Source organism: Dunckerocampus dactyliophorus, chromosome 16 (assembly GCF_027744805.1).
Source record: "Dunckerocampus dactyliophorus isolate RoL2022-P2 chromosome 16, RoL_Ddac_1.1, whole genome shotgun sequence".
Taxonomy (NCBI): Eukaryota; Metazoa; Chordata; class Actinopteri; order Syngnathiformes; family Syngnathidae; genus Dunckerocampus; species Dunckerocampus dactyliophorus.
Genome location: NC_072834.1, coordinates 13,041,385 through 13,065,594, shown reverse-complemented (window position 1 = coordinate 13,065,594; position 24,210 = coordinate 13,041,385). Strand labels below are relative to the sequence as shown.

General features: G+C 43.3%; 5 protein-coding genes across 9 annotated transcripts in view; 3 read left to right on the top strand and 2 right to left on the bottom strand.

The window, feature by feature from the left end:
* kctd7 (potassium channel tetramerization domain containing 7) overlaps window positions 1-3,866 on the top strand; it is a 14,783-nt gene extending 10,917 nt beyond the window's left edge. Inside the window, exons 3-5 of one of the 2 annotated variants that reach the window (XM_054754098.1) lie at window positions 339-517; window positions 1,508-1,898; window positions 1,988-3,866. In XM_054754098.1, coding sequence (XP_054610073.1) covers window positions 339-517; window positions 1,508-1,884 — 556 coding nt within the window. In that variant the 3' untranslated portion in view covers window positions 1,885-1,898; window positions 1,988-3,866. Of the gene's footprint in view, window positions 1-338; window positions 518-1,507 lie in introns of both variants that reach the window. The other variant, XM_054754097.1, reaches the window with a different exon arrangement.
* The window catches only part of si:dkey-183i3.6 (LAT2 domain-containing protein), a 20,660-nt gene extending 14,432 nt beyond the window's left edge, over window positions 1-6,228 (bottom strand). The window contains exon 1 of the mRNA XM_054754100.1: window positions 5,912-6,228. The gene's annotated coding sequence lies outside the window, so the exon portion shown is untranslated. The remainder of the gene's footprint in view (window positions 1-5,911) is intronic.
* Window positions 4,584-13,991, top strand: kcnj6 (potassium inwardly rectifying channel subfamily J member 6). 3 transcript variants are annotated; one of them, XM_054754093.1, is made up of 5 exons: window positions 4,587-5,300; window positions 5,956-6,183; window positions 10,445-11,365; window positions 11,833-12,191; window positions 12,463-13,991. In XM_054754093.1, exons 3-4 carry the CDS (start codon window positions 10,468-10,470, stop codon window positions 12,165-12,167), a joined length of 1,233 nt encoding a protein of 410 aa, XP_054610068.1. In that variant the 5' UTR covers window positions 4,587-5,300; window positions 5,956-6,183; window positions 10,445-10,467; the 3' UTR covers window positions 12,168-12,191; window positions 12,463-13,991. The 3 variants fall into 3 exon arrangements, with proteins under 3 accessions (XP_054610069.1, XP_054610068.1, XP_054610067.1); XM_054754094.1 differs by lacking the exon at window positions 11,833-12,191 and having other exon boundaries at window positions 4,584-5,300; XM_054754092.1 differs by having other exon boundaries at window positions 4,595-5,044; window positions 11,833-13,991.
* Window positions 6,309-21,186, bottom strand: rabgef1 (RAB guanine nucleotide exchange factor (GEF) 1). The gene is made up of 10 exons (XM_054754090.1): window positions 20,909-21,186; window positions 20,181-20,360; window positions 19,303-19,499; window positions 18,344-18,516; window positions 18,196-18,277; window positions 18,000-18,132; window positions 17,827-17,918; window positions 16,459-16,715; window positions 14,738-15,165; window positions 6,309-6,420 (listed from the first exon to the last, which is right to left on the bottom strand). Exons 2-10 carry the CDS (start codon window positions 20,357-20,359, stop codon window positions 6,414-6,416), a joined length of 1,548 nt encoding a protein of 515 aa, XP_054610065.1. The 5' UTR covers window position 20,360; window positions 20,909-21,186; the 3' UTR covers window positions 6,309-6,413.
* Window positions 20,570-24,210, top strand: LOC129168633 (uncharacterized). Of its 2 annotated transcripts, XR_008566306.1 has the most exons (4): window positions 20,570-22,544; window positions 22,610-22,909; window positions 23,335-23,479; window positions 23,574-23,722. XR_008566306.1 is itself a non-coding variant. In XM_054754096.1 (3 exons), exons 1-3 carry the CDS (start codon window positions 22,233-22,235, stop codon window positions 24,159-24,161), a joined length of 1,200 nt encoding a protein of 399 aa, XP_054610071.1. In that variant the 5' UTR covers window positions 22,049-22,232; the 3' UTR covers window positions 24,162-24,210. The 2 variants fall into 2 exon arrangements, 1 of the variants encoding a protein (XP_054610071.1); XM_054754096.1 differs by lacking the exon at window positions 23,335-23,479 and having other exon boundaries at window positions 22,049-22,544; window positions 23,574-24,210.

The window sequence follows — 24,210 nt, the reverse complement described above, 5'->3', positions numbered from 1 at the left end:
ATGTATAATACAGTAGATATTATTAGATAACAACTAATACACTTTTATTGCTAATGTTCAAAAAGAAATTGAGGAGAACATCAAGCTACGTGGGAGGGTCTGGAGGAGGAGAAGTGAGCCGGTGTAGTATATCATGGCACCTTGACATAGCAGCATAATCCAGACTTTATTAGAGCGTCAAAAATAGGCTTTTCACAAGTGTCTCAATTGCTTTGCAATTTGCGGGTGGTCTTGTAACGTAACCCCCGCGAATAGCGAGCCTCTGCTGTATAAACAACAAAGCAACTAGGAAGAGAGAATACTCACTCTTTAGTCTGTGGTCTCCTCTACTATAAAAGGGACATCCTGAACTTCCTGCGTGAGGGCGAGCTGCCTCACAGGGAGCGAGTGAGGGCGGTGCACAGGGAGGCTCAGTACTACTCCATCGGACCCCTGCTGGACCGCTTGGAGGACACTCAGCCGCTCACCGGGGAGAAAGTGCGGCAAGCCTTCCTTGACCTGCTGCCCTACTACAAAGGTGAACACTGTTGTGCGTGTGTGCAACTTCCTGCAATTTCTTATATATCAGCATTATGTTTTTGCGGGTGTTTATCTGTTTGTTTGTTTGTGTTCAAAATAACTTGAAAAGTTCGTAATGGATTTGGATGAAATTTTTAGGAATTGTTGGAAATGGGATTCTAGGATTCTATAACATTGCGAGATAGGACCATTTTTGGCATTTGTGCATATAACTCCACAAAAAATGGTCAGAGCACTTGGAAGAAAAAAAAACAGTTTGGACAAAATATCAAAGACTGATCCAGATAATGGAATAATTCCGGATACTATGATCCAGAATAAGAAAAAAAAATAGGGGAACTTTGAAATTTTCATCATAGCAAGACCACAAATGAAGCTATAAACATGCAACAAACACCATTATAGCCAAGACAGTGTGGAATCTGGAATGTGCCAACGGATTTGTTGTATCTTCAAAAGCTATGGAGCTACGATAGATCTAGAACAAATCACGGAAAATGCGATTTTTACGACTCAACTAATATTGATATTATGAATCCAACTGGTATGTTTTCATGGTCAAGGAATGTAAATATGTACATCCAATAAATGTAGGACTAATATTTATGGTGTAAATCACAATATGTGGGGAAGTATGGTGCTTGGTGGAGGTCTGCGCTCTCTACTTTTAGTACTTTTCTAGTTTTACGATGGTTTGGTATAACATTTTGATGATCCACACATTAAGGTAAGAAATATGGCCAACATTAAAAAAAGAAAAATCTCCATAATTTGTAACGTATGTTTAAAACAATCCCATCTCTTTCAACAAACAAGATGTTACGGGACTAATATAGTAAAATACACCTGGAAACATAACAACTATAGCAAATTTTGTATGATGACTAAAGAATGTACCATGAAAGAAGTTGAAACGTTTGAAAGACATGAATAGTTCACTTTGAAAGCAGAAGAGGGTCATAAATAAATCAGTTGTTTGTTCTTTCAGACAATCTGGAGCGTATTGTGGAAATCGCCAAGCTGAGGGCCATGCAGAAGAAGGCGCGCTTCGCCAAGCTGAAAGTGTGTGTCTACAAGGAGGAAATGCCCATCACACCGTACGAGCGCCCGCTCTTTAACTCGCTGCGCTTTGAGCGCTCAGATGGGGAGGCCAAGCTCTTCGAGCACCACTGCGAGGTGGACGTGTCCTTCGGGCCCTGGGAGGCAGTGGCTGATGTCTACGACTTGCTGCACTGCATCGTGGGCGACCTGGCCGAGCGTGGTATCGCAGCCGAGCAGCAATGCATCGGCGTGTGTGACAAGCACCTCATCAACCACTACTACTGCAAGAGGCCCATCTATGAGTTCAAGATCACGTGGTGGTGACACTGGACCAACAGGCAAAATATTTTACTAGAACACGCCACAGTTTGGGCAGTCCTATCAAATATTGAAGTATAACCTTTTCACATGCTTTTTTTCCTTCCAGCATAACCTAATGCAGACATTTCCACGAACATCATCCATTCAGGGTCATGGGTGAGCTGAAGCGAGAGGCTGGCTACACCCTAAACTGGTCACCAGTCAATCACAGAGCACATAAACAAGCATTCACATTTACATTCACATCTATGGACAAGTTAGAGTCTCCTGTGAACCTAACATGTAAGTTTTTGGAATGCGGGAGGAAGCCCACGCACGGAGATCTGCTAACATGTACACACTTCTCAACACGCATTTTGACCCTTGCATACGTTTGTACGCTTCGCTGCTCTTTATGTACGCATTTCGCCGGTTTCTGTTTCAAGTTATCTGACGCCTGGATTATGCTCTCCTGTGCTGAGGCGACCATGAACGCTGACCTGCCAACATGCACGCATTCTTCATACACGGCACGTGTTTTGACCCTTGTACGGTCAGGTCTCAGGTACGCATTTTGTTGCATTTCACCGGTTTTAGTTTCCTTGTTCAGTCTGGCCATGCTGACCATTAAGGCTGTGATTGGTCGGCTTGCATTACATTATTTCCTGTCTGTATACGACTCATTCAGAGGCTGGACAGCCCACCTCTGTAAACGCCTTCTCCGATTTCGGATTTACTGACTGTTCCCCTTCTCTAATTACCATCGTTCACTCGCTAGCTAACAAAGTAAATAGTCGCCAAGAGCTGTGGTTGCTCACAGAGTTGACATCACGTCATGCGTTCAACCCTAACGAAGCGCGATAAAAGCAGGGGTGTCCAAAGTGCAATCCAGCGGCCATTAGTAGCCCGTGGCTCGTTTTTTGTTGGCCCGAGACACATTGTAGAAAGGAGAGGTGAGCTCATAAAATTTCCTCAAGGTTGGCAGGTCTGCGTACGCTACGCCAGATCATTCCTCCTCCTCACGCTTACCTTTTTCCTGTGTGTACATGACTCATTAAGAGGAACGCCAGCCTTCTCAATCCCCACCTTCTCCAATTTCGGATCAACATCTGCAGTAAAAGTGACTGATGTAACACGATTATTTCCCATATATAAACGGATAAAGACGGCATGGAATACTCATAAAACATGCGAACTGCACACTGCAATGTTGCAATTGAGATTTGAGCCTGGGTCTCCTGACTAATTTGTACGCGTTCTCAGATGCACATCTCCTGTATATGCCTGAATTATGTCATTAATGCATTATTCGCTCAGAAATGAAAGGAAAAACATATGAAAATGCTTGCCAAAGGGGAAAGAAATCATTGCTTTGTTTCAATGACCCCTCCTCTCCGCTGCAACAGGGTAAAATGAGCTAAAGCATCACAACGATGTACACATGAACCTCTTATATGCTTTACCATTCCTGGAGTCTGATGTTCACTTATTTTACACACTTTCTAGTAGGGATGGGCATTTGACCAATTCATTATTTAAGGGGAGAATCTGTGGCCCCATCGCTTCAATGCATAATTAATCAATTTCATGAAGGATGTGTCAGTCATGCTCATCCCTGCCACAATAACTTCACTCGTGCTTCTTATTTAAAGCAACATTCCGCTCTTTTGTTTATTTAAGTAGTAGCTTCAGCCAATCTAATGTTGTGAAGTCGAGCTAAAGCTAAGCTTATTGGACACGTTGTCCTTGTACTTGATGAAGTGTGAGCACCTTGTGATTTTATAGCCAAAATGTATAACAGTGTATTTTGTACCTTCTCACTATATTTATGTTGTAATAATAGATGATTTGATGGGAGCACTACTTGTTTATATTGTCATGTTTCTAATGAATGTGTTGGCTTCTAGGAAGCTGTAGTTCTCCCAACGCGTGGTGGTTTTGTTTGTAGTGAAATAAAGCACTGTATTATACTTTTAGGATTGATACTACAGTAATGAACCACCGTACATGCGGTCTTGTTGCATTATTTTTCATATGCATAAACGATTGCTTTTTGGTTTTTAATTGCTGTGCATTTGTAAAATTGCATTTGCATAAAAATGTCTGATATGCTTCGGGTCATCAGTGAGCAGGCAGGCATGTTCTATGGCTGTCATTAAATGTCACCCTACTCACTCTTTTGATACCCTTCTCTACCAACAGTATCTCCCAAAAATGAGTCACATACCTCGTATTTCAGCAAACGTTTTAGTATATCCTTTCATGGGACAATATTATAGAAGTACAGATACTTTAGCCTGTGTACAGCTTGTAATGCAGTATAGATTTACTAGCAGCACACAAACACTATTGTCTAAATCAGGGGTGTCCAAACTATTTCCACTGAGGGCCGCATACTGAAAAATCTAAAGATGCGGGGGCCGCTTTAATTTTTTTTTTTTAAACCAACCCAAACAAAATATTTAATATAATGTGTATATATATTTACACATATAAAATATATTTATTCATTTGATCAGTGATAATATTCTTATTATTTTGAACTGTTTCTCCTCACATTACTTTTACAAATATATCTACATTCTACGTGTTTTTCTCATACTAATATGACTTCTCTTAATAGTTTGATATTATTATCATAACATTATAGCATTTACACAACCTAATTTTCCTAAAATTTCAAATGAATTCCTTGTTTGGTTTGTTTCTTATATTGCAACTTTTTTCCTATAATATTTTTATGTTTTTTTCTGTTAATATAATGACTTTACTCCCTTAATGTTTTGTCTTAATTCTTGTAAAATTACTACTTTTTTCCGTTTTTGCTGGTGTTTTTTAAATTTTATTGTTTAATAGTATTTTTAGAATGTGTCGAGGGCTGTAAATGGCTCCCGGGCCGCACTTTGGACACTCTTGGTCTAAATAGTGGCAAGTGGGTACATTTCACACCCAACATTTCCAAATGGTGTTCCTCGTGTGAATATTTAATGTGAGCACCATTGTTACCTAGCTCTGTCTTTTAATCCTTTTGGCCGTGGAATTGAGCCGAGCGGCACAGGTTGTTACTGGAAACTCCTCCATGATGACATCACTGGTGGACATGGTGGATGGATGGCAGCCGCCTTGCGCTTCTCCACCTTCCATCACCTTCAGCTTCCTCAGCAAGATACTTGTCATCTCGGAGGTGTGTTTGTGCTCCCTATCCTGTTGGAAAACTGCCATGCAGGCCAGATTCCGCTTCACAATGTCACACTACATGTTGGAATTCATGTTTCCCACAGCTCTCCCAGTCCTGGCAGCACTCATGCAGTCCCAGAATGTGACGTCACCATCGCACATAACACAATTATCTCACCAGATGACCACAGTTTTGTCACTAGCGGTGATTTCATTTGCCAACATCCAGGATGTGCGTTTGCTGTTGCTATCAGGAAGACAATGTATGATGTGGCTCATAAAACTCAACTAAAACTTGGGGGGGAAAGGAGGAAAAAAGGGGACGAGGGGGGCTCATGCTTGGTGTCATAATGTCACATTATGTGTTGGAATTCATTTTTCCCCTTGGTGAACCTCAGCTCCCTTAGTTCAAGCGACACTCGTACAGCCCCAGACCATGATGCCGCCACTGCTTCACTGCTTGACTGGAGGCAAAACAAAATGATTTTGCCAAAAGACCAGAAAATGTCACTAGTTTTGTCACTATTGGCAATCTAAGTTGCCAACATCCATGAAGAAAAAGTGTGTTTGACGTCCCTATCAGTACGTGTGCAGAGCAGCACTCATGCACACCATGACGTGACCACCACCATGCTTGACTGTAGACAAGACAATTATCAATAATGGCTGTGTGTCGGTAGTAAATCCATACTGCTGTACAAGCTGTACACTACTACTACTAGTTTACTTCAGTATTATTCCTTATAAGGAGACACCGTCATGTGAGGGCTGTACTCATTTTTGGAAGATCAGTATATCAGGAGTTACATTACATTAGTGATAGTGCAGGTGTATTGGTGAAAGTAACTAGTAGTAACAAGTAATGTAAAATTACATTTACGAGTATGTGGACATCCTGCTTTCTCTCTCTCCCATCAGAGGAGGAGGAGGGCTGATGCTGCCTGCTGGTGCTGCCGGTGGTGTTGGAGGAAGAGGAAGAGGTGGGAGGAGGCTGACGGCCCAGCAAGCTCTTCAGAGCCTTGGAAGGAGGAAGGATGGAGGAACAGGAAAAGGGCGATTTATAGTCTCTCTCCTCTTCAGCCGGTATCTATCTGGACTAATACGGATGGGAAGGAAAGGATGATGCGGGACGTCAATTTGCCGCAGGTAAGCACCTTTATGATATTATTATTATCATTATGATTTATAACATCTCCTCCCCCACCACTGGTAGCGATCATGTGCTCGTTTCGGCATGGGGGGTGTATGGTTACATAAGAAGACTAACCTCTTATTAGCGCTAACCTTGCGACGTGATGAGAGGATGGAGGGATGGAGGAGGGGGGTGTTAGCCAAGATGTTCCCGGCTCTGCACTCCTGCAGGCCGGCGGCCTTCATCAGCTTCTGTGGCGCAACAAGGAGCAAAATTCACAACAAGCTGCTGATACTAGCGTATATAGAGTATTATTGGATGCATTGCCAAGCCTCTGTCACCATGACAACACGTAGAAGCACACCCGCCCCCTCCCCCCACCTCAAATAGTTCAGCCTGTAACTCTAGACATCGCAAAGTATGGTTGGGACCGAACATACCTCACCGGACACTTCATTAGGCACACCCGAACCGTCTAATGAGATCCAAAGCAAGAGATGAGTGCGAAAAATCTGCCTTTAAATACGCAATAATGTTCACTTTTCACGTGCACTTCTTTAATTTGCCAGTTTGCGATTGCAGTTCGTAGTGGTGCAAGACTGCTCTGCGTCCGAGAGCGGTTTCTGATACTTGGAGCCTGTAAGGCAGTGGTGTCCAAAAAGGAGGGCCACATTAAACGTACTAAAACCAATCCAATGTAGGTCAATATGCTAAGATATTTGAACAAAACTTTGTGTTTCTGGATACTTATTAAGAATGAATTCATGTAATTTTCAGAATATACCAACAGTAAAAAAACAAACTGGGGGCCAAAACTCTCCCCAGGCCACACTTTGGGCACCCCTCCCACTGTATAAGGAAACTAGGGTATTAGCGATAGCGATCACTAAGACCACAATAGATATATTGTTCACTGAATACGCTTGTGATCATTATTAGATTCATAAAGGCAGAATATGAATGACTAAGCACTCATTGCTATTGTGTAAATGCACCTAATATTGTGGCCAATGTGTGTAATCAGTAGAATGTCATTACCTTACGATAAAAAGCCATTTCTCCCCAATAATACGTTACAAGCGTAAATTATGATACTAATTAGCAGCGTGACACTTATTATTATTTACATATGTATGCAATACACACTTTTTCTGTTGTGATTATTGGTTTTCAATACAAGCAGGCGCCTTTAATGGTCAGCCAGACACCTCCTGACCACATGTTTCACGTTAAATGTTTCCCAAGAGGCTTTTAAAGTGAAACAACGAGAGGGCTCACCAAAGGTGATTATGCTATGTTTTGTATCGAAAATATCACATGTATTTTCATTCAATTTATTATTATTTTTTTTTTTGCAATCTTTTGGCCACTTCTGTATCCAGCCAAGCTGTCGAGAATTAATCCTGGGAATAATTGATGTTTATAATAATAATAATAATGATAACGTCTCCATTGCATGCCAACAAGGAGCCATTGTGCTACACCTGCTTAAACAATCCGATTTTCTGTTTGCTAAACCCCCGTCTCCAAACAATGGCAGCCTAGCAACCACGGCTAGCAGGTCTGTCGGGCTTTAGGAGTTTTTATGGCACGGCACAATGATGCCCATTGTCTTTGCACAAATCAATATATATATGGCATTGTTTACACATCTTTACAAATAAATCTGCATTGGAAATGGACATCTGTGTCTGTCTTCTACCGTTAGCAGGCCAGGTTCATTTCATTGAAAGAATTTTGGATTCAAGGAGCAAAAATCTTGTGTTTTGCCTCTGGCACTGATTTTGATATAAGTGGCTATGGCTAAGGTGCTAGCATATACAGTCTAGTATTACACAGGCATCCCTCGCCCTTGAATTTTGCATATTTACTCTATCCATCTATCCATTTCATGCTGGAGCCTATCCCAGCTGCCTCTGGGCGAGAGGCAGTGTACACCCTGGACTAAAAGGCATTCAAAAGACACATTCAAAGACATTGATAGTAGTATTCTACACTGGTCACTAGGTGTCAGTAATGTTACTGTAATGTTGGGTGAGAGACATACACCAGGCTTTTACTGCAGGTTGGAATTATCTCACAACAGGCACGATAATCCCTAATAATAATCTCTTACAAAGCAGGGCTACTGCTGCAGCCGCTTTCCACAGCAAACTGAAACTCAACTCTGAACCCGCGACGTCGTTTCCTGTGCGCCACTTACTTTACTCCCCTAGGGAACGCATTTATAGCAACACACACGATCATGAGCCTTATTTATGTCTTAAATAGTTTATTTACTTTTATTATGTCTACTATATTGGGTAATACAGGTGTAAAGGTGACTATAGGGCTGTTAGTTAATGTCTCGTGGGCTCTCATGTTAAAAATCCTATTTAGAAGGTCGTAAACAGCTCTAACTATGAACATATATTGATGTATAATTGAGGAACCTGATCAAGGTCGGGTCTGGAACCAATTAAGCGCAATAAACAAGAGATTCCTGTATTAGCTTCTTGGTGTGATGTTCGCGTCACCTTGATAAAAATATAGTTGTGTTTAATAATTGCTCTACTTTCACTTAAACATTAAATTCTATAGTTCAATTCTATGATCACTGGTTAAAAGTATTTTGCTTTAGGATGCCATACTATTAGTTAGCCTCCGTGGAGCTGGAGGCCTGTAGGCCCTAACATCTTCAGCTACTAATTGTATCAATATTCCTTGTCACAATAGCCTTTATTCATGTATTTTTCACCTGGATGAACATAAATAAGTGTAATATCGGCCCGGCTTTTATTTACTCAAACATTATCACATATTATGGTGGTTAATGAACACAGATTAAAGAGATTGCATTACCTTGCTGCTGCCTGTTAGCCTCCATGAAGCTAAAGGACTCAGGGCGCTAACGTCTTTAGCTAATCATTATCATTTCTTGTGACAGTAGCTTTTTGTTATGTTTGTTTTGCCCAGGTACATTTTAAATAAGTATTATCATTTTTTTATAGTATTATACTATATCTGCTTTTAAATACCATAGTTAATGAACATAGATTCATGTAGGTTATTGCTTTAGCTTCTGATGCTACTAGTTAGCCTCCATGTAGCTAGAAGCCTTTGGGTGCTAACTTCTTTGGCAACTAATTACATCATTTCATGTGACAATAGCTTTTTGTCGTGTTTGCTCCACTCAGCTACATAACTTATAAATAAGTGTAGTCTTGTCTCTGCTTTTAGTCACTCTGACATGATTAAATTCCAAAGTTAATGAACGCGGAGTCATGTAGCTTATTGCTTTAGCATCCAGTGTTACTCGTTAGCCTCCATGGAGCTAGAGGCCTGTGGGGTCTAAAGCCTTTTGAGTTCTCATTTATTGACAATTATCCATACTAATTTTATAATTCATTGGAACAGTAGCTGTTTGTTTATTGTTAAAATCCTAATTTAGAGTCCAAGGGCAGGTACTAGCACAACAAAATCAGTATTTGTAATGTAAATGATGGGTTCATCCAACTCTGTTGCCTCTTCCAGTAAAACCTGCTATATTGCCAGCACTTGATAGACTGAGCGGTGTGTTGCCATGGATACCAGTGCTGCTCAAGCTCATAATATTCCCCTGTGAGTGCGAGTAGTGCAGAACGGCTTCAACGCCTGCCATTTGTTCCACTGGTAAATACACTGATGGTGGCTTCAAGGGGGCACTGGGGTGGAAATGACCTCCAGATGGGGGCACGGCGACACTAAACAGTAACATGACAGTCGAATTGAGGGATTTTTTTTCACCCGGATGAACATAAATAGCTCCCAAACAATCCAATTTGGTGAAGAATATCAGTGAAAGGTTGACGCAATCACATCTGAAGTGGAAACTGTTCAGGCTGTTTAGCTGTTAGTGGCAACATGGGGGCAGCAAACAAAGATATTTGTGTAAATTATCAATGCAAGGCTCTGCTATAGAAATTTTATTTCACCAATTGTCGTAATTAAAATGATAAATTAAAACAAAGCACTATGATTACACTAGTCAAAGATCCTCTATATGATGAGTGCTCTGCTGTTAGTAAGGACCCACTTCAAAACACTAGTCAAAGATCCTCAATATGACCGGAGTGCTCAGACATCCTCTAAATCAGAGAACCACTGTTTCCAAGGAGCTATTGCAAAATACAAGTCAAAGATCCTCTACTTGACAGGTCCTGTTATTACTTTAAGAATGTGTGTCTTTCACCAGCTTTGGTGGATGACTGGCGGAAATCCGATAGCTAACTAACGCTGTTCCTGGTCCTTTCTTAGGCTTGAATCCATCCAGAACCCCGATGGAGCAGGATGTGGAGAGTCCAGCCATCAACACACAGCTCAAGTTGCCCAAGCAGGCCCGTGAGGACCTGCCCAAACAGCTGGCAGAAATGGACAGGGCCAAGAGGATCCAGCGCTATGTCCAGAAAGACGGCAAATGCAATGTCCACCACGGCAACGTGCGCGAGACCTACCGCTACTTGACGGACATCTTCACCACGCTGGTAGACCTGAAGTGGAGGTTCAATCTGTTTATCTTTGTCCTGGTCTACACGGTCACATGGCTCTTCTTCGGCTTCATGTGGTGGCTCATTGCATACCTGCGCGGGGACTTGGACCACTTAGCAGACAACCTTTGGACTCCGTGCGTCAACAACCTGAACGGGTTTGTGTCCGCCTTTCTGTTCTCCATTGAGACAGAGACCACCATCGGGTACGGATACAGGGTCATCACGGACAAGTGCCCCGAGGGCATCGTTCTGCTCCTGGTCCAGTCAGTGCTGGGATCTATCGTCAACGCCTTCATGGTGGGCTGCATGTTCGTCAAGATCTCGCAGCCCAAGAAACGTGCAGAGACGCTGGTGTTTTCCACCAACGCGGTCATTTCCATGCGAGATGGGCGGCTGTGCCTAATGTTCCGAGTCGGGGACCTCCGGAACTCGCACATTGTGGAGGCCTCCATCCGGGCCAAGTTGATCAAGTCCAAGCAGACCAAGGAGGGCGAGTTCATCCCCCTCAACCAGACGGACATCAATGTGGGCTACAACACGGGAGATGACAGGCTCTTCCTCGTGTCTCCGCTCATCATCTGTCACGAGATCAACCAGAACAGCCCCTTCTGGGACATCTCACCTGCACACCTGGCCAAGGAGGAGCTGGAAATAGTCGTCATCCTGGAGGGCATGGTGGAGGCCACTGGTGAGTCCACCTTGATTTGATGTATGTTGTGAAATTACCGGCAATACACAGGCAACAACATGGCCTGTTTATGGATGCTAGTCACGTTAAAAAGTCACAATGTCTAATGTAATATTGTCAGAGACTGAACCATAGGGACAGATGGAGGGACTGACTGACACATAGGGACAGGTGGACTGGCTGACAGATCGGAACGGGTGGATGGAAAGACAGATAGGGGCTGATGGACAAAGTGACAAATTATGACAGACAGGGAGGGACCAGGTGACAGACAGAGACAGGCAGACAGTCTGACAGATGAAGCTGTACGAATGGACTGACAGGACGGATGGATGGACATATCGGAACTGACTTTGGAAGGGAGGGCTGGGACAAATGCGCTGACAAGATATGGTACATGACACTGGTAGATGGGAGACAACCACAACGTGCCCCACATGGTATCCTCCAATGTATCGTGTGTGCAGGCATGACATGCCAGGCCAGGAGCTCATACGTGAGCAGCGAGATCAAGTGGGGCTACCGCTTCACACCCGTCCTGACGCTGGAGGACGGCTTCTATGAGGTGGACTACAACAGCTTCCACGACATCTACGAGACCAACACGCCCGCCTGCAGCGCCAAGGAGCTGGCCGACATGAGCAGCCGCGCCCGCCTGCCCCTCACCTGGTCGCTGGCCAGCAAGCTGAGCCAGCAGGGCCTGCCCGAGGCTGAGCAGGAGGGGACGCCGGAGGCAAAGAGCCCTCTACAGACTGAGAGGAACGGAGACATCGGCAACGTGGAGAGCGAGTCCAAAGTGTAGCCGGGATGTGCGGAGTGACGTTAGGTGACGTATTTTAGCAAGGAAACGACACCGTGACACCCTGACAGTGCAACATGCATGTCTCTCCTGACAAGATCCCTATTATTTTTTCTAGTAGACTATTCCTATAGATGCATTTGCATATTAAGTATTTTTGTACATAAGATGAAATGTTTTGGTTGAGTGAATATTTGACACGTTTGATACTAATTCTCTTAGGCTAGGCCTGTAAATAATACTATGCCTTACTGTATCTATCAAGCTTTCATTGTTTATCTTTTGTTTTCGTTTTCAGACAATTCAATGACAGGACACCTCATTAGGAACACCTGCACCAGGTAATGACGGCCGTTACTCGAGCTGCATCAATAATTCAGACTTTACAAAGGTAATAATCGCAAATAAAGGATCTTTGACGAGGGTTTTTGTAGTAGGTCCTTAAAAACAGCAGAGCGCACCTGTCATATGGAGGATCTCTGATGAGCGTTTTTGTAGTAAGCCCTTAAAAACAACAAGAGCGTTCCTGTCGTATAGACAACCTTTGCAGTAGGTTCTTAAAAACAATGGAGCGTTTCTGTCAGATAGAGGACCTTTGTAGTAGGTTCTTAAAAACAGTGGAGTGCTTCAGCCATACAGAGGACATCTGAAGAGCATTTTTGTAGTAGGTCCTTAAAAACAGCAGTGTTCCTGTCATATACAGGATCTCTGACTAGTGTTTTTGTAGTAGGCCCTTAAAAAACAGCAGAGCATTCCTGTCGAATAGAGGACCTTTGAAGAGTGTTTTTGCAGTAGGTCCTTAAAAACAATAGAGCGTTTCTGCCGTATAGAGGACCTTTGTAGTAAATCCTTGAAAACAACAGAGCCCCTCCCATCACAAAGAGGATCTTTGAGGAGCATTTGTGTACTAAGTCCTTAAAAACAGCAGAGCACTCATTCCACATAGAGGATCTCTGACAAGCATTTTTGTAGTACGCCCTTAACAACAGCAGAGTGCTCCTGTCACATATGGTGGATCTTTGAGAAGCATTTTTGTTGTCGGTCCTGAAAAACAGCAGATTGCTCCTGTCATTTAGAGGATCTTCGACCAGCATATTTGCAGTAAAAACATCAGCGTGCTTGTGTCACATACTGTAGAAGGTCTTTGACCAGCATTTTTTTTGTTTAGTTTTACAGTAGGTATGAGAATCCATCCATCTATTTTCTATGCCGCTTATCCTCCTTATCCTTAGGGTCGCGGGTATGCTGGAGCCCATCCCAGCTGACTTCCGGTGAGAGATGGGGTAAACCCTGGACTGGTCGCCAGTCCATCGCAGATAGTATGAGAATCATGTAGTAATAAACATAAAAAAGAAGTTCAAGTAATCAATTATTATCTTTGTAAACGCATCATTGTGTGACACAGCTCTTGTAGTGGATCTCATGAGATTGTGCAGGTGTACCTCGTGAAGTGTCCAGTGTGTATAAGCATGTACAAACATGAATTTATCCTGTATGATGTATTTATTTATACTGTGAGGAGAAGCACATACAGATGACAAAAAGGATGCAAAGTTCCAGTTGAAACCAATGACAAGTTCTTCTTCAAGTCACTCCCGCCCCCACTCCCACCACCACCCCCAGCCCCTCCCTTGAAGCTTTGCGGAAAGTTCCACAAGGCAAGCCATGACTTTGCTTTATGCTGACTTCACTCGACAGCCCTTTAAAACTGCTTTTTTTCCTCACTGTTTTGCACATGGGAGAGGCTGGAGAGAGATGTTGCAGTAAATAACTAAAAAAAACCTCACCCAACAGTATCATAAATATAATAAATAAACAGCAACATTACACATTTGTGAAGACTTATTATTGGTCGGCAAATACACAAGCATTCGTGTTTCATTTTTTAAAATGTTCCTGTATTTTTTTTCTCCAACAATGAACACAACCCCACTGAAATACTGTAGTTTTCTGTTTGAATTCAATACAAATACACATTAGTTGAAACACTATTAGAGGTGAGCAAGTGGAATCAATTTATTATTTCTTTTTAAGTACTCATGGAGTGATTCTGGTCATGCTCTTGTGACAAGTATGATTATGTATGCTAAGTGCGTGTGCGTACTCCATTAGGAACAGCACTCAAGCAAATACATCCAAGACCAATTACTCATGAAACAATATGTTTATTCTTGTGATGTAGCTTCTGCACTACTGGGAGCTGTTTCTAATATTTCGGTTGCAGAAAACAAGACTTTTTAAAGGCCGAATTTTGTGAGTTTTTTTTTTTTACATTATGCGGGTGTACCTAATGTTGTGCCCTTGTGTAGGAGTGTTCAGTACTTAGTCCACCTCTGATACATTAATTAAATACATTTATGTTAATTAAAAAAGACTGTTTTTTTTCCAGTGTTTAAAATGTAAAGATAACAGCAGCAACGTTAATTTTCGATTGAAAGTAGGGAAGGTTGTGAAGAAGCTCAGCATGGAGAGAAGCTTCAGATTTAGTAGAGTTAATCATTTAACACTAAACACAGGTGACATGTGGACTTTTCCAAGCAGGAGTGTGCGTGTGTGTGTGTGAACAACATTACCCAGCAAACACCTGCGGCGTGAGCGGCAGGGGCAGCAGGTCGTTGTCCGCATTGTCAGCATTGTCGTCCATGGCCGACACTGTGCAACCCAGCACCTTCAGGGGGTGTTTCTCCATGACGTTGTGCACCTCCCGCTGCACGCTGTCGGGCCAGGAGAGCAGGTCATCCCTCAGCCTCCGGGCCTCCCCCATCAGGGTCTCCTGGCGGCTGCAGAGGCCCGACAGGAGCTCCAGGTTGCGGTGGAGTTGGGCCAGGGCAGGGCTCGGGGGCTCCGCGGGGTACGGTAGGGTGTCGCGGTGGTGCCAATCGTTCCCCGTCGGGTTGGGGACCCGTGGCGAGGCCTGGCCCGACATGTAGCACTCAAATTCCTCTGGAGTGATGTTGAGAGACTGAGCATCCAGCTTCTCGATGAAGGCTGCTGCACAGCACTGAAACAACATAGAAGACACTCTTCATGTTTCCCTCAAGTAACCGCAGCTGCCCACTGCCGGCAGCACTTAGGCGGTGCAGTTTCCGAAGGGAGGAGATCATGTTCTGCTTTAAAGTGTCACAGTACATGTTGGAATTCATCTTTCCCTCAATGAAACACAGCACAGAAGCGGCCCCAGACCATGATGCTACCACTTCGGGTAAGGCCCTTTTCTGTTGCCAATGCACCAAGCAATGTAATCCCTCGTTTATTGCGCTTAATTGGTTCCAAGCCCGACTGTGATAAGTGAATTTCCACGAAGTACGGTTCAATGTTAATAAACTGAAGTAGTTCGTAGTTAGAAAACCCTTTCATGACTTTCTAAATATGATTTTCACCACCACTAGAGCCCTGTATCCAACATAGTAGATATAATCAGAGAAAATTAGCCATTTAAGACATAAATAAGACTCATGCGCGTGTGTATTTCAATAAATGTCTTCAGAACGTATGGACAGGACGTGACGTCAGGGACTCAGATTTGAGTCTGAGCTGAAGTAACACAACATTATTATGATGACTATTTTTATTATAAAGTTAATTATATATATAATTCTATGCCGCTTATCAGGGACGCACGGTGGTCTAGTGGTTAGCATGTTTGCCACACGCATGTTGGAAGACCTGGGTGCGATTCCATTTCTGTGTGTTTGCATGTTCTCCCCGTGCGTGCGTGGGTTTTCTCCGGATACTCCAGTTTCCTCCCACATTCCAAATTTATTGAGTAATTCCATCCATCCATTTTCTATGCCGTTTCTCCTCATTAGGGTCGCGGGGGCAGCTGACTTCGGACGACAGGCGGGGTACACCCTGGACTGGTCGCCAGCCAACCGCAGAGCACATACAAAGAAACAACCATTCACTCTCACATTCATACCTATGGACATTTTAGAGTCTCCAATTAACCTAACATGCATAATTCATTTTTGAAAAACCGCGATAGAGTGAGGGAGCGATGTTCGAAAAGCGATGGAGCGAGGGACAACTGTAGATAAATGCACCATTCGAGTGTAGCTGCTCTACCTAGTGGTCAAGTTAGTGCATTGCATCTTCTTAATTGAAAGACAATTTTTGGCTCATGTTGAGATTCCAAGAACTGCTCTAAACGCGCACTTACTTTTGATTAGAAAATGCTATTTACGAGATTGTTGTGGTTTATTCTGGAAACTGGTTTGACCTGGTTTCTGTGGGAATAATGATGTACACCCGCTTGACCACAAGGTATGATTGGAAGTGCGTAATGAAAGCAGACCAGGTTGGTGAAGTAGTATCCGTCCTCTCCCGTCATCAACCTGCTGGGGTTGCAGAAGCGCGTGATGTACTGGATGTTGGACTGGAGTCTTGGCGGGTTGGCCTTGAGCACGATGTAGATGAGGGCGGGGAGGAAGTCGTCCGCTGACGCCGGCTCGCTCTTGGTGTTCCTGATGGCAGCGAAGATGTGTTTGCTGCATCGCGTGACACACGACAGCTTGTCGCGAGGAACCTTCTTGGAATCCATCTCGATGATGTCTGCGGCAGACAAACAAAAATAATTTCATACAAGTAGGTGGCCGCAAATACACATTGTAACTACAAATACATGGTTCTAGACCACCGCAATGTATCCCACCAGATAGTCTCCAACTCGAGTCATAGGTCAGTTTTCCTCCATATTGGTGTTAACGGTAAAACACTGCCATCTTCTGTTTTCTCTTTGTATTACAGACCATTTATACTGAACAGGAGGCCGGACCTCATAAACCAAGATGCTGGAATATTCCATAAAGTCAAGTCGCCAGCCCTGAGCTCCTCTTTAACATTACCGTTAGCATTACCAGGACTAGTACCTCCGCTAGTCTTTTCCTTACTAGCCCTTAGTGAGTCTTTGCTCATTTTTATCCACCTTCCTCGACGCGTACCCAGTGTGCCGCAACCCCGCTCGGCTTTTCTTGTACGTTTTCCTTTGGGTTTTCGACATATTTCTTTTTGCTTGTACTTTGTTCCTGCTCGTCATATTTATCCCTGTTTTTGTTACACATTTAAGACTTGGCAAAAAGCATTTGTTACAAAAAAACCTCATATATTTTTATGTAAATTGCTTTTTAAATATAACAACAGTCTAGTGTAAACCCTGTATATCCAAATATTGCTATGCTTTCATATTGCTAAATGTGTTAAGCAAACACCTTCACAAGAGAAAGTGTGTTTGTGTGCAGGATAATGGAACAACCTATCTAATTTATACTACAGATTTTTTTTCAGCAATTATTTGAACAGTATTAGCGTTTTTATGATACTTAAATCATTTATTCTTTCCACAAATATTAACTGGACATATAATATGTACTTTATTGTTGTATATACTATATAATGTATATTGTAGTGCAGTATTAAAAAAATAAATTATTATAGTGGTATATTGTGATCACTTCGTACAAACAGGTATGAATGGATAAATCAATCAATCAATTTACTGAGTTGCTACACACATAGTCTGAATAATTGAGGCAAAGAGAGAGAAGAGTCGACTATTAGAGGAAATGCTGTTATCACACAAATTGTGAATGAGTAACACACAAACACACATAACAATAATTGCGAAAATACAATGACTGTATTGAAAAGCACTGAAAAAAATGACCTGTTATGGCTTTGACCACATTTTCTGACGCTTCTGGTATTTCCTCATCCATCGGTACACAAAGCATCTGAATGTTGACCCAGTGAAGAGCTCTGCAGCACAAAGAGAGACTGTTTTTTATGCAGGAAAATGTGCTGCTTTACAGTGGGAAAATGAGCCAACACACCACCAACCTGATCCTGTTCTGCATGGCGAGGTCCTTCCTCTCATCATCTGTAGTTTCCGGGCAGAAAACGCTTTTGTACAGACGAGACATGATGTACTTTTCCACTTGGTCCATCACCTGCTCTACGGGCTCGGAGGAACCTGGAGAACCCAACATTTAGCGCCAGAACTATTGCTGATATTCATGAAGCTTTTGCTGTCCACCTTTGAAGTGACTCGTAAGGCGGTCCGCCATGCTCTGGTAGAAATCCTGAACACACTCTGATAGTTCTTCTGCATTCAGGTCCTGAAACATATTTCAAGGACAGGATTCAGGTGCATGAGAGGTCACACTAGGTCTCATAGTAGGCACCTTCTTGCCGGACATGCTGAGAAGGAAGCTCCGACACTGTTTATGGATCTCCCGGCCGGGCCGCTGAAAGTTCTTCAAGAACTCCACAAAGTCCCTGGAGACCTGGTCAGAGTCGAAGTCCAGTCTAGCATGGCGGCTCATGGACGGACTGGTCGTCTTCACCTCGGGAGACTCTGACGAGGGAAGAAAAAAAGATGAGTTAGGCCCGATCATTGTTTACAATTAACACGAACGCTCCAATGATCACCTATCAGTTAACCGCTGAGGCCCCTATAGTCGCTGGGGGTGTGGTCTATAATTAGGTAAGAAATAATAATAACAACGTTAACAGCTGTGGCTGTAAGCAACCTCCAGATGTAATTTGTTTTTACTAACTTCACAAGATGGCAGTAGTTGCAGTTGAAGTACCGTCAGCTTTATCTACCTTTGCATGCGCTTTAAAATGTTGCTCCTCTTGCTGTTGGTCTGAAACTCATGCATGTTACACACTTGCCGTACTGTTATGAACAATGAACTCATCCGGGCTATGAATGATGGCTGCGCAGGTTGCTCCTTAGCGCTATAACAACACTGTTGATGGCTGGATGGGAATCGGACACAAGCCGTCTGCACGAAAGGCAGCGTGTACCATTAAACCACCAGGGCACGCTGTGTGGCGCAATGACCATTTTGCGTTCCACTTTCGCATGCACTCCATATCATTAGCAAAGTTAAAAAAGTAACTTGTTTTTTATCATGGGTTTTCACATTTAGGAAATAACTGTCTCTCTCAAATGCCACCCTGGCTATAATTAGAGCATTTACAGTATTTCACTATTAGTCCTTTACTGGATGCACAAATATGTACAGTACATATCTTCTCTTTCCAGTGTTTAGACTTTGATGCCAGTTTATCAGTTATCTTTGCACGTTGCCTTCTTGTGGATCATTTACTAGTCTGCTTTTTATTCTCATCGTACCTTTCTTGGAAGCAGTGCGTGACGACGGGCTGAAGAACTTCTTGACTGTCGTGACTTTCCGTGTCTTCTCGTTGGTTTTCTTCTCCTCAAACTTGGAGAAGGGTCCGAGAGAGGAGTGGGTTGGTGGTGTGGACTGGGTCTGGGCTGGCACCCCATGACTGCTGCCGTACGCGGCCGCCGCCTCTTCTCGCTGCAGCCTGAAGGAAAATGTGAAGCCCGGTTGAAGAAATACGCTGCTCGTGCCATCTCATTTATGGCGACGCTCCGTTCTCGACGTGACCAAAACTAGCCATTGCTTGCACATTTACTTGCAACTTTGGCCAGAGACATAAAGAGCGTGTGCAATAATAAACGATACGGTTTCTTGACATGGTTTTCCTCCATTTGTGCATAATGTTATTTTGATTCTTCTGTTTTCATATTTTGTACTCTTATCTAACAAAGCTGCTTTGTGAGTTTCATAGACTACGATGTCAATAAAGCTTTCGTACATGCACAAACTTTAACAATGTAAAAACAATAAATTGTGTATTTTGTTGGTTGTTGTGGTAGAATCAAGGTTAATACAACCGCGCTTTTATTTTGAAGCTTACTTTGCACTGAACAGGAGGTTAGTGTGTACATGTTTTAATGTGTAATTAGACATGAGTGAATTAGAGTGAATTTCCCCGCTGTGGGATAAATAAAGTACAAATACAAATAGACAGTAGTTGTGTTAAGTTTCACCCTGCTTAGCAATAATGATGAAGTTCACAATACTACATCACATGTCAACATAAACTGAGCGACCAGAACTTGATGACATAGCCGGGTTGTTGACATAAGTGGGTTCTACTGTACTGTGTCATACATTAGTGCATGCGTGTAATAATGCTTACTTTTCAGCTAGGGCCCAGTCGTCCTGGATCTGTTTTTGTCGAGCCCGCTGGTACTCCTCCCTCCAACACTTGGAGCACAGGCCCTGCCAGGCCGTGTTGCCATAGTAACCGCATCCCTTTTTACACAGGAGCTCCGACTGGTCCACATGGATGCCACGACGCTCCGTCCTCTGACTCATGCTGCCACAAAAATTAGGATTTAATGTTTTGTCCCCCCCCACACACAAAACATAAACTGACGGGATTTGAACACGCAAACTTGTAATCTGGAGTCAAACACACTAACATTGCACCACAGAGACTGAGTAACGCTTGCCTAACCCTCCTGACTCATTCATGCATCATTATGTAACATGCTTAAAATAGCTGGGCACATGTGAGTTTCTTTTCTCCGTTACATGTTCATTTTCTCAGTTTTTGGACAAAAACCTCAAAGACCGACTGCTTGAGCGTCATCACAGCCACTAGGGGGCATATTTGCGTACGAGGTGAGAATTGCTATGATGTCCTGCGATGCCCGACCAGCATTCTCGTCCTCTGTTCATTTAAGTCTTTGTTTGGCACTTCTGCATTTCTCTGCACTCTCTCGCATTTTGGAGGGCATAGCAAATTCTAACGTTTAAGGTACCAGGTTGCTAACGTTAGCTAACATGCTAACGGGACATGGGTTAGTCGTAGAACTGTAAGCCATTCAATTGAGTTGGAATTGTCATCGTTGAAGTCCTCACCTGTAATGTTTTTCACTGCTGTCATCAATGTAGACAAATAATATAAAATATATTCTCCTCTTTCCTCTCCGATGGCAGTGAACTTTGCGGGCGGTCACGACGAGAATCTAACGTCTTCCTCGAGAATAACCGGAAGTGGATATGATGGAAAATTTTACTGACTCAGTTACATAAAATTGACCCTGTGATATTGATATATGTGGAATGTAGCACAATATTTGCCACTGTACTTATTTGAATATATGCATTGTTCGTCACTAGAAGAGGCGGAACATTGATCGTGACGTCACGAAGCACCGGAATACCAGGACTTGGCAAATTCGAACCAGCGTCACGTGATTGGCGGAAGCAGCCAAGTGCGTTTGTGTTTGTTCTTTTACCAACAGTTTCGATAAGTAAACATTTCTAGCAGGGGTGGGCTATACTGAAAATTGTGGTTACGTTATCTTATTATGTTAATGTTAAGTTTTATTATTATGTTATGTTGATATTATTATGTCGCAGCAGTCCTTGCTTGAGTACTCGGCTCGTTGGTCTTCTTATTACATTATTTGCTGGAGGAATAAGCACTCATCAGTCAACTGGAACGAAACACTTCGTTATTCTTAACAAAGAAACACTTGTCATAGGGAAAACAATCAAGTCAACACTGCCAACTAGTGCTCATCACCGGTATAGTATACAATATGAGCGCACACGAATGATGCGCCTCAGTACGAGCACTTTTTCAAGATTGTTCAAGCCCATTAAATGATTGTGTGATTTTGTATCACATTCTTCAATCATGATTATAATCACAATAAAACACTGGACACATTTTAGGCAAAAAAAATTTTTTTGTCAACAAACTTATTTGTGAACAATTTAACAATGTCATATAAAAGTATAAACAGAAGACTGCATATAAGAAGAATGAGTGTAGATCTGACACTGACACTACCTTTGGTGTAGATGCTGATATTTGAATTGATTCGCTCACCCAAAAAGGAAACTTTTTATTACTTTATCTTACTCTTAATTGGACAATGAACATTTCTTCAAAAATGGCCAAAAAAACAAAAGCAATCATTGATTTTTGTATATGTCATAGGAGAGAGGTATTGGTATAACAAGCCTGTTAGCTGTAGCAGTAACATAGGTAGAATCCACGTTATTGCTATATTGACCATGTTTTCTAGCTGCGTTTGTGTTATTTTCCAACGATTGACCAGAACAGTTAACGTCATTCAGGCTATGCAAACAAACACAAGGTCAAAAATACTGTGGACTTGTTTCCACACACACACACACACGCACGCACACACTCTTTCCGTTTGCTCCAGCCATGATCCTGCTGGGCCCCAGCCTGTGTCTTCCGTCGCAGGCCACCGTCCAGGAGCTCTTCCTCATCGCCCGAGACGCCAATACCATCCCGGACATCTCCTTGGATCCTGTTCTCACCACCTTCCTGTCGCTGGACTCGGCGGCGGCACTGCAGCACCAGTACACCTTCTTGCAACGGGGCATGAGCGATGAGCAGCAGGAGGAGTTCGGCCTCCGCCTGAACAGAGAGCTGGGGGGCGGCAAGGTCAACCGCGGGGGGGTCGGCGTTGTCGCTCTGGCCCTGTCTTTGCTGCTGGACCACATTGCCCAGCAGGTTGGCAAAGTCAGTAAAATTGTGCAACCTTTGGAGGTTCGGCTGTGTTTCTCTTCCTCCACCAGGTCCGACGCAACAACTCATCAACAGAAGCCAACCGATCGTCCCTGACAACCAAGAAGATTTTTGGCATCAGTGCTTCTTCAAGAATCGGCCTGATTACCCAAAACTATCTCAGCCTAGTCCCTGGCATTGCCAACGACCACGACACCATGGCTGAGACCACAGAGATCTACGACAACTGGCTCAAACTGGAGCTGCTGGACCATTTCCAGAGGATGACCTCCAAGAAGAGGATGAGCTCCGTGTCCATGCAGCAGTGGTTGACTGGAGCTGCTGTTCACCTACACATGAGGATCCACCAGGTCAATACTAGCAGAAAAACTTGATTTTTTGTTCCAATGTAGTCCAATGTCCAATACATAAGTGGATGACAGAACAATTAGGGTACAATTACGTGACAATAACCAACAAAAACACAAAAAAAGGTTTAGTGCCTGTCTAAAAAAACAACTGAAAACACTGTAATATGCATGCCAAGCCAGTAGTTGGCCGCGCCATCACGCATACGCAGTAGCAGTGTTGTAAATGCTAACCTAAACACCTAATACTACAATGTTTATCAATTTTCAACAAAAAAAAAACCTATGTAGTACTGTAACGCTACCTAGAAGAGGAGTTGGCAAATGACAGTGAATATTGTCATTCATCGAAGTTGTTGTATTCTCAGGGCAATTAATTGATTCCAACCAGGTTGTCCTAGAAGTCATTTCCCCTCTCATTCGAGCAGGTTTCATCAGTTAATGCTCAAAGACGAGATAGGACAGCTCTAAACAGACAGTGTGCACCAAAAAATGCACACTGAGCTGGGAAGCCAAGGAAAGCGGGAACGACTGGGAAAGATGTGGGTTTTGTAAACCAAGGTGTACATACATGTAGGTTATAGTAGGCAAGTGTGCAAATTGAAACATGGGCACTTTAAATGACTGGGGGTTGATCTTGTCGTCTTTTCTGTTTCTCTTTGAGCAGGTTCGGCTTCACTCTGTGCCACCAGGCTCAGCGGAGTCCCTTCGTTTGTCTTATAAGACAGCATTTAATCGTCTGGTGCAGGGCTACACGGTCTACCTTCACAGGAACATTCAAGAGACTGCACCTTCCACACCACAGAATCTGAGAAAAGCAGCGAAAGCTAACATCTCCAGTGTAACCAACAAGACCTGCTCCGGTCCACTATCCTTCAGCCAAGAAGACACTTTAAATGAGACCACCCCTAGAACAGGTTGTAGAACAGATGAGTGGGCTTCCAAAAGAGGCCATGAAGATGACGTTGTGACAGTGTGGACTGATAATAGAAGTGACCATGGGGCCGCACGGGGTCTGATGGTTATCGAGGGAGGGAGAAACGTCAGCCACGACGTGCAGCATCACCCCTGCGAGTCTCCTGCCATACAACGAGCTTTGGTGACGCGCATTGTCAATGCGCAGGACCTGGAACAGAGCAGAAACTTTTTCCTGTATCCTAAAAAAGTTTTCCACCGCCTTCTCGGGCAGAGGGATGCCTTTGAGCTGAACGCAAACTGGATCACAACGACAAATGATTCATTGTTTACTGTGTGAAAGCTGCAGAAGCTCAGAGGATTACAAATAAAAACAGTCAAATCCTAAA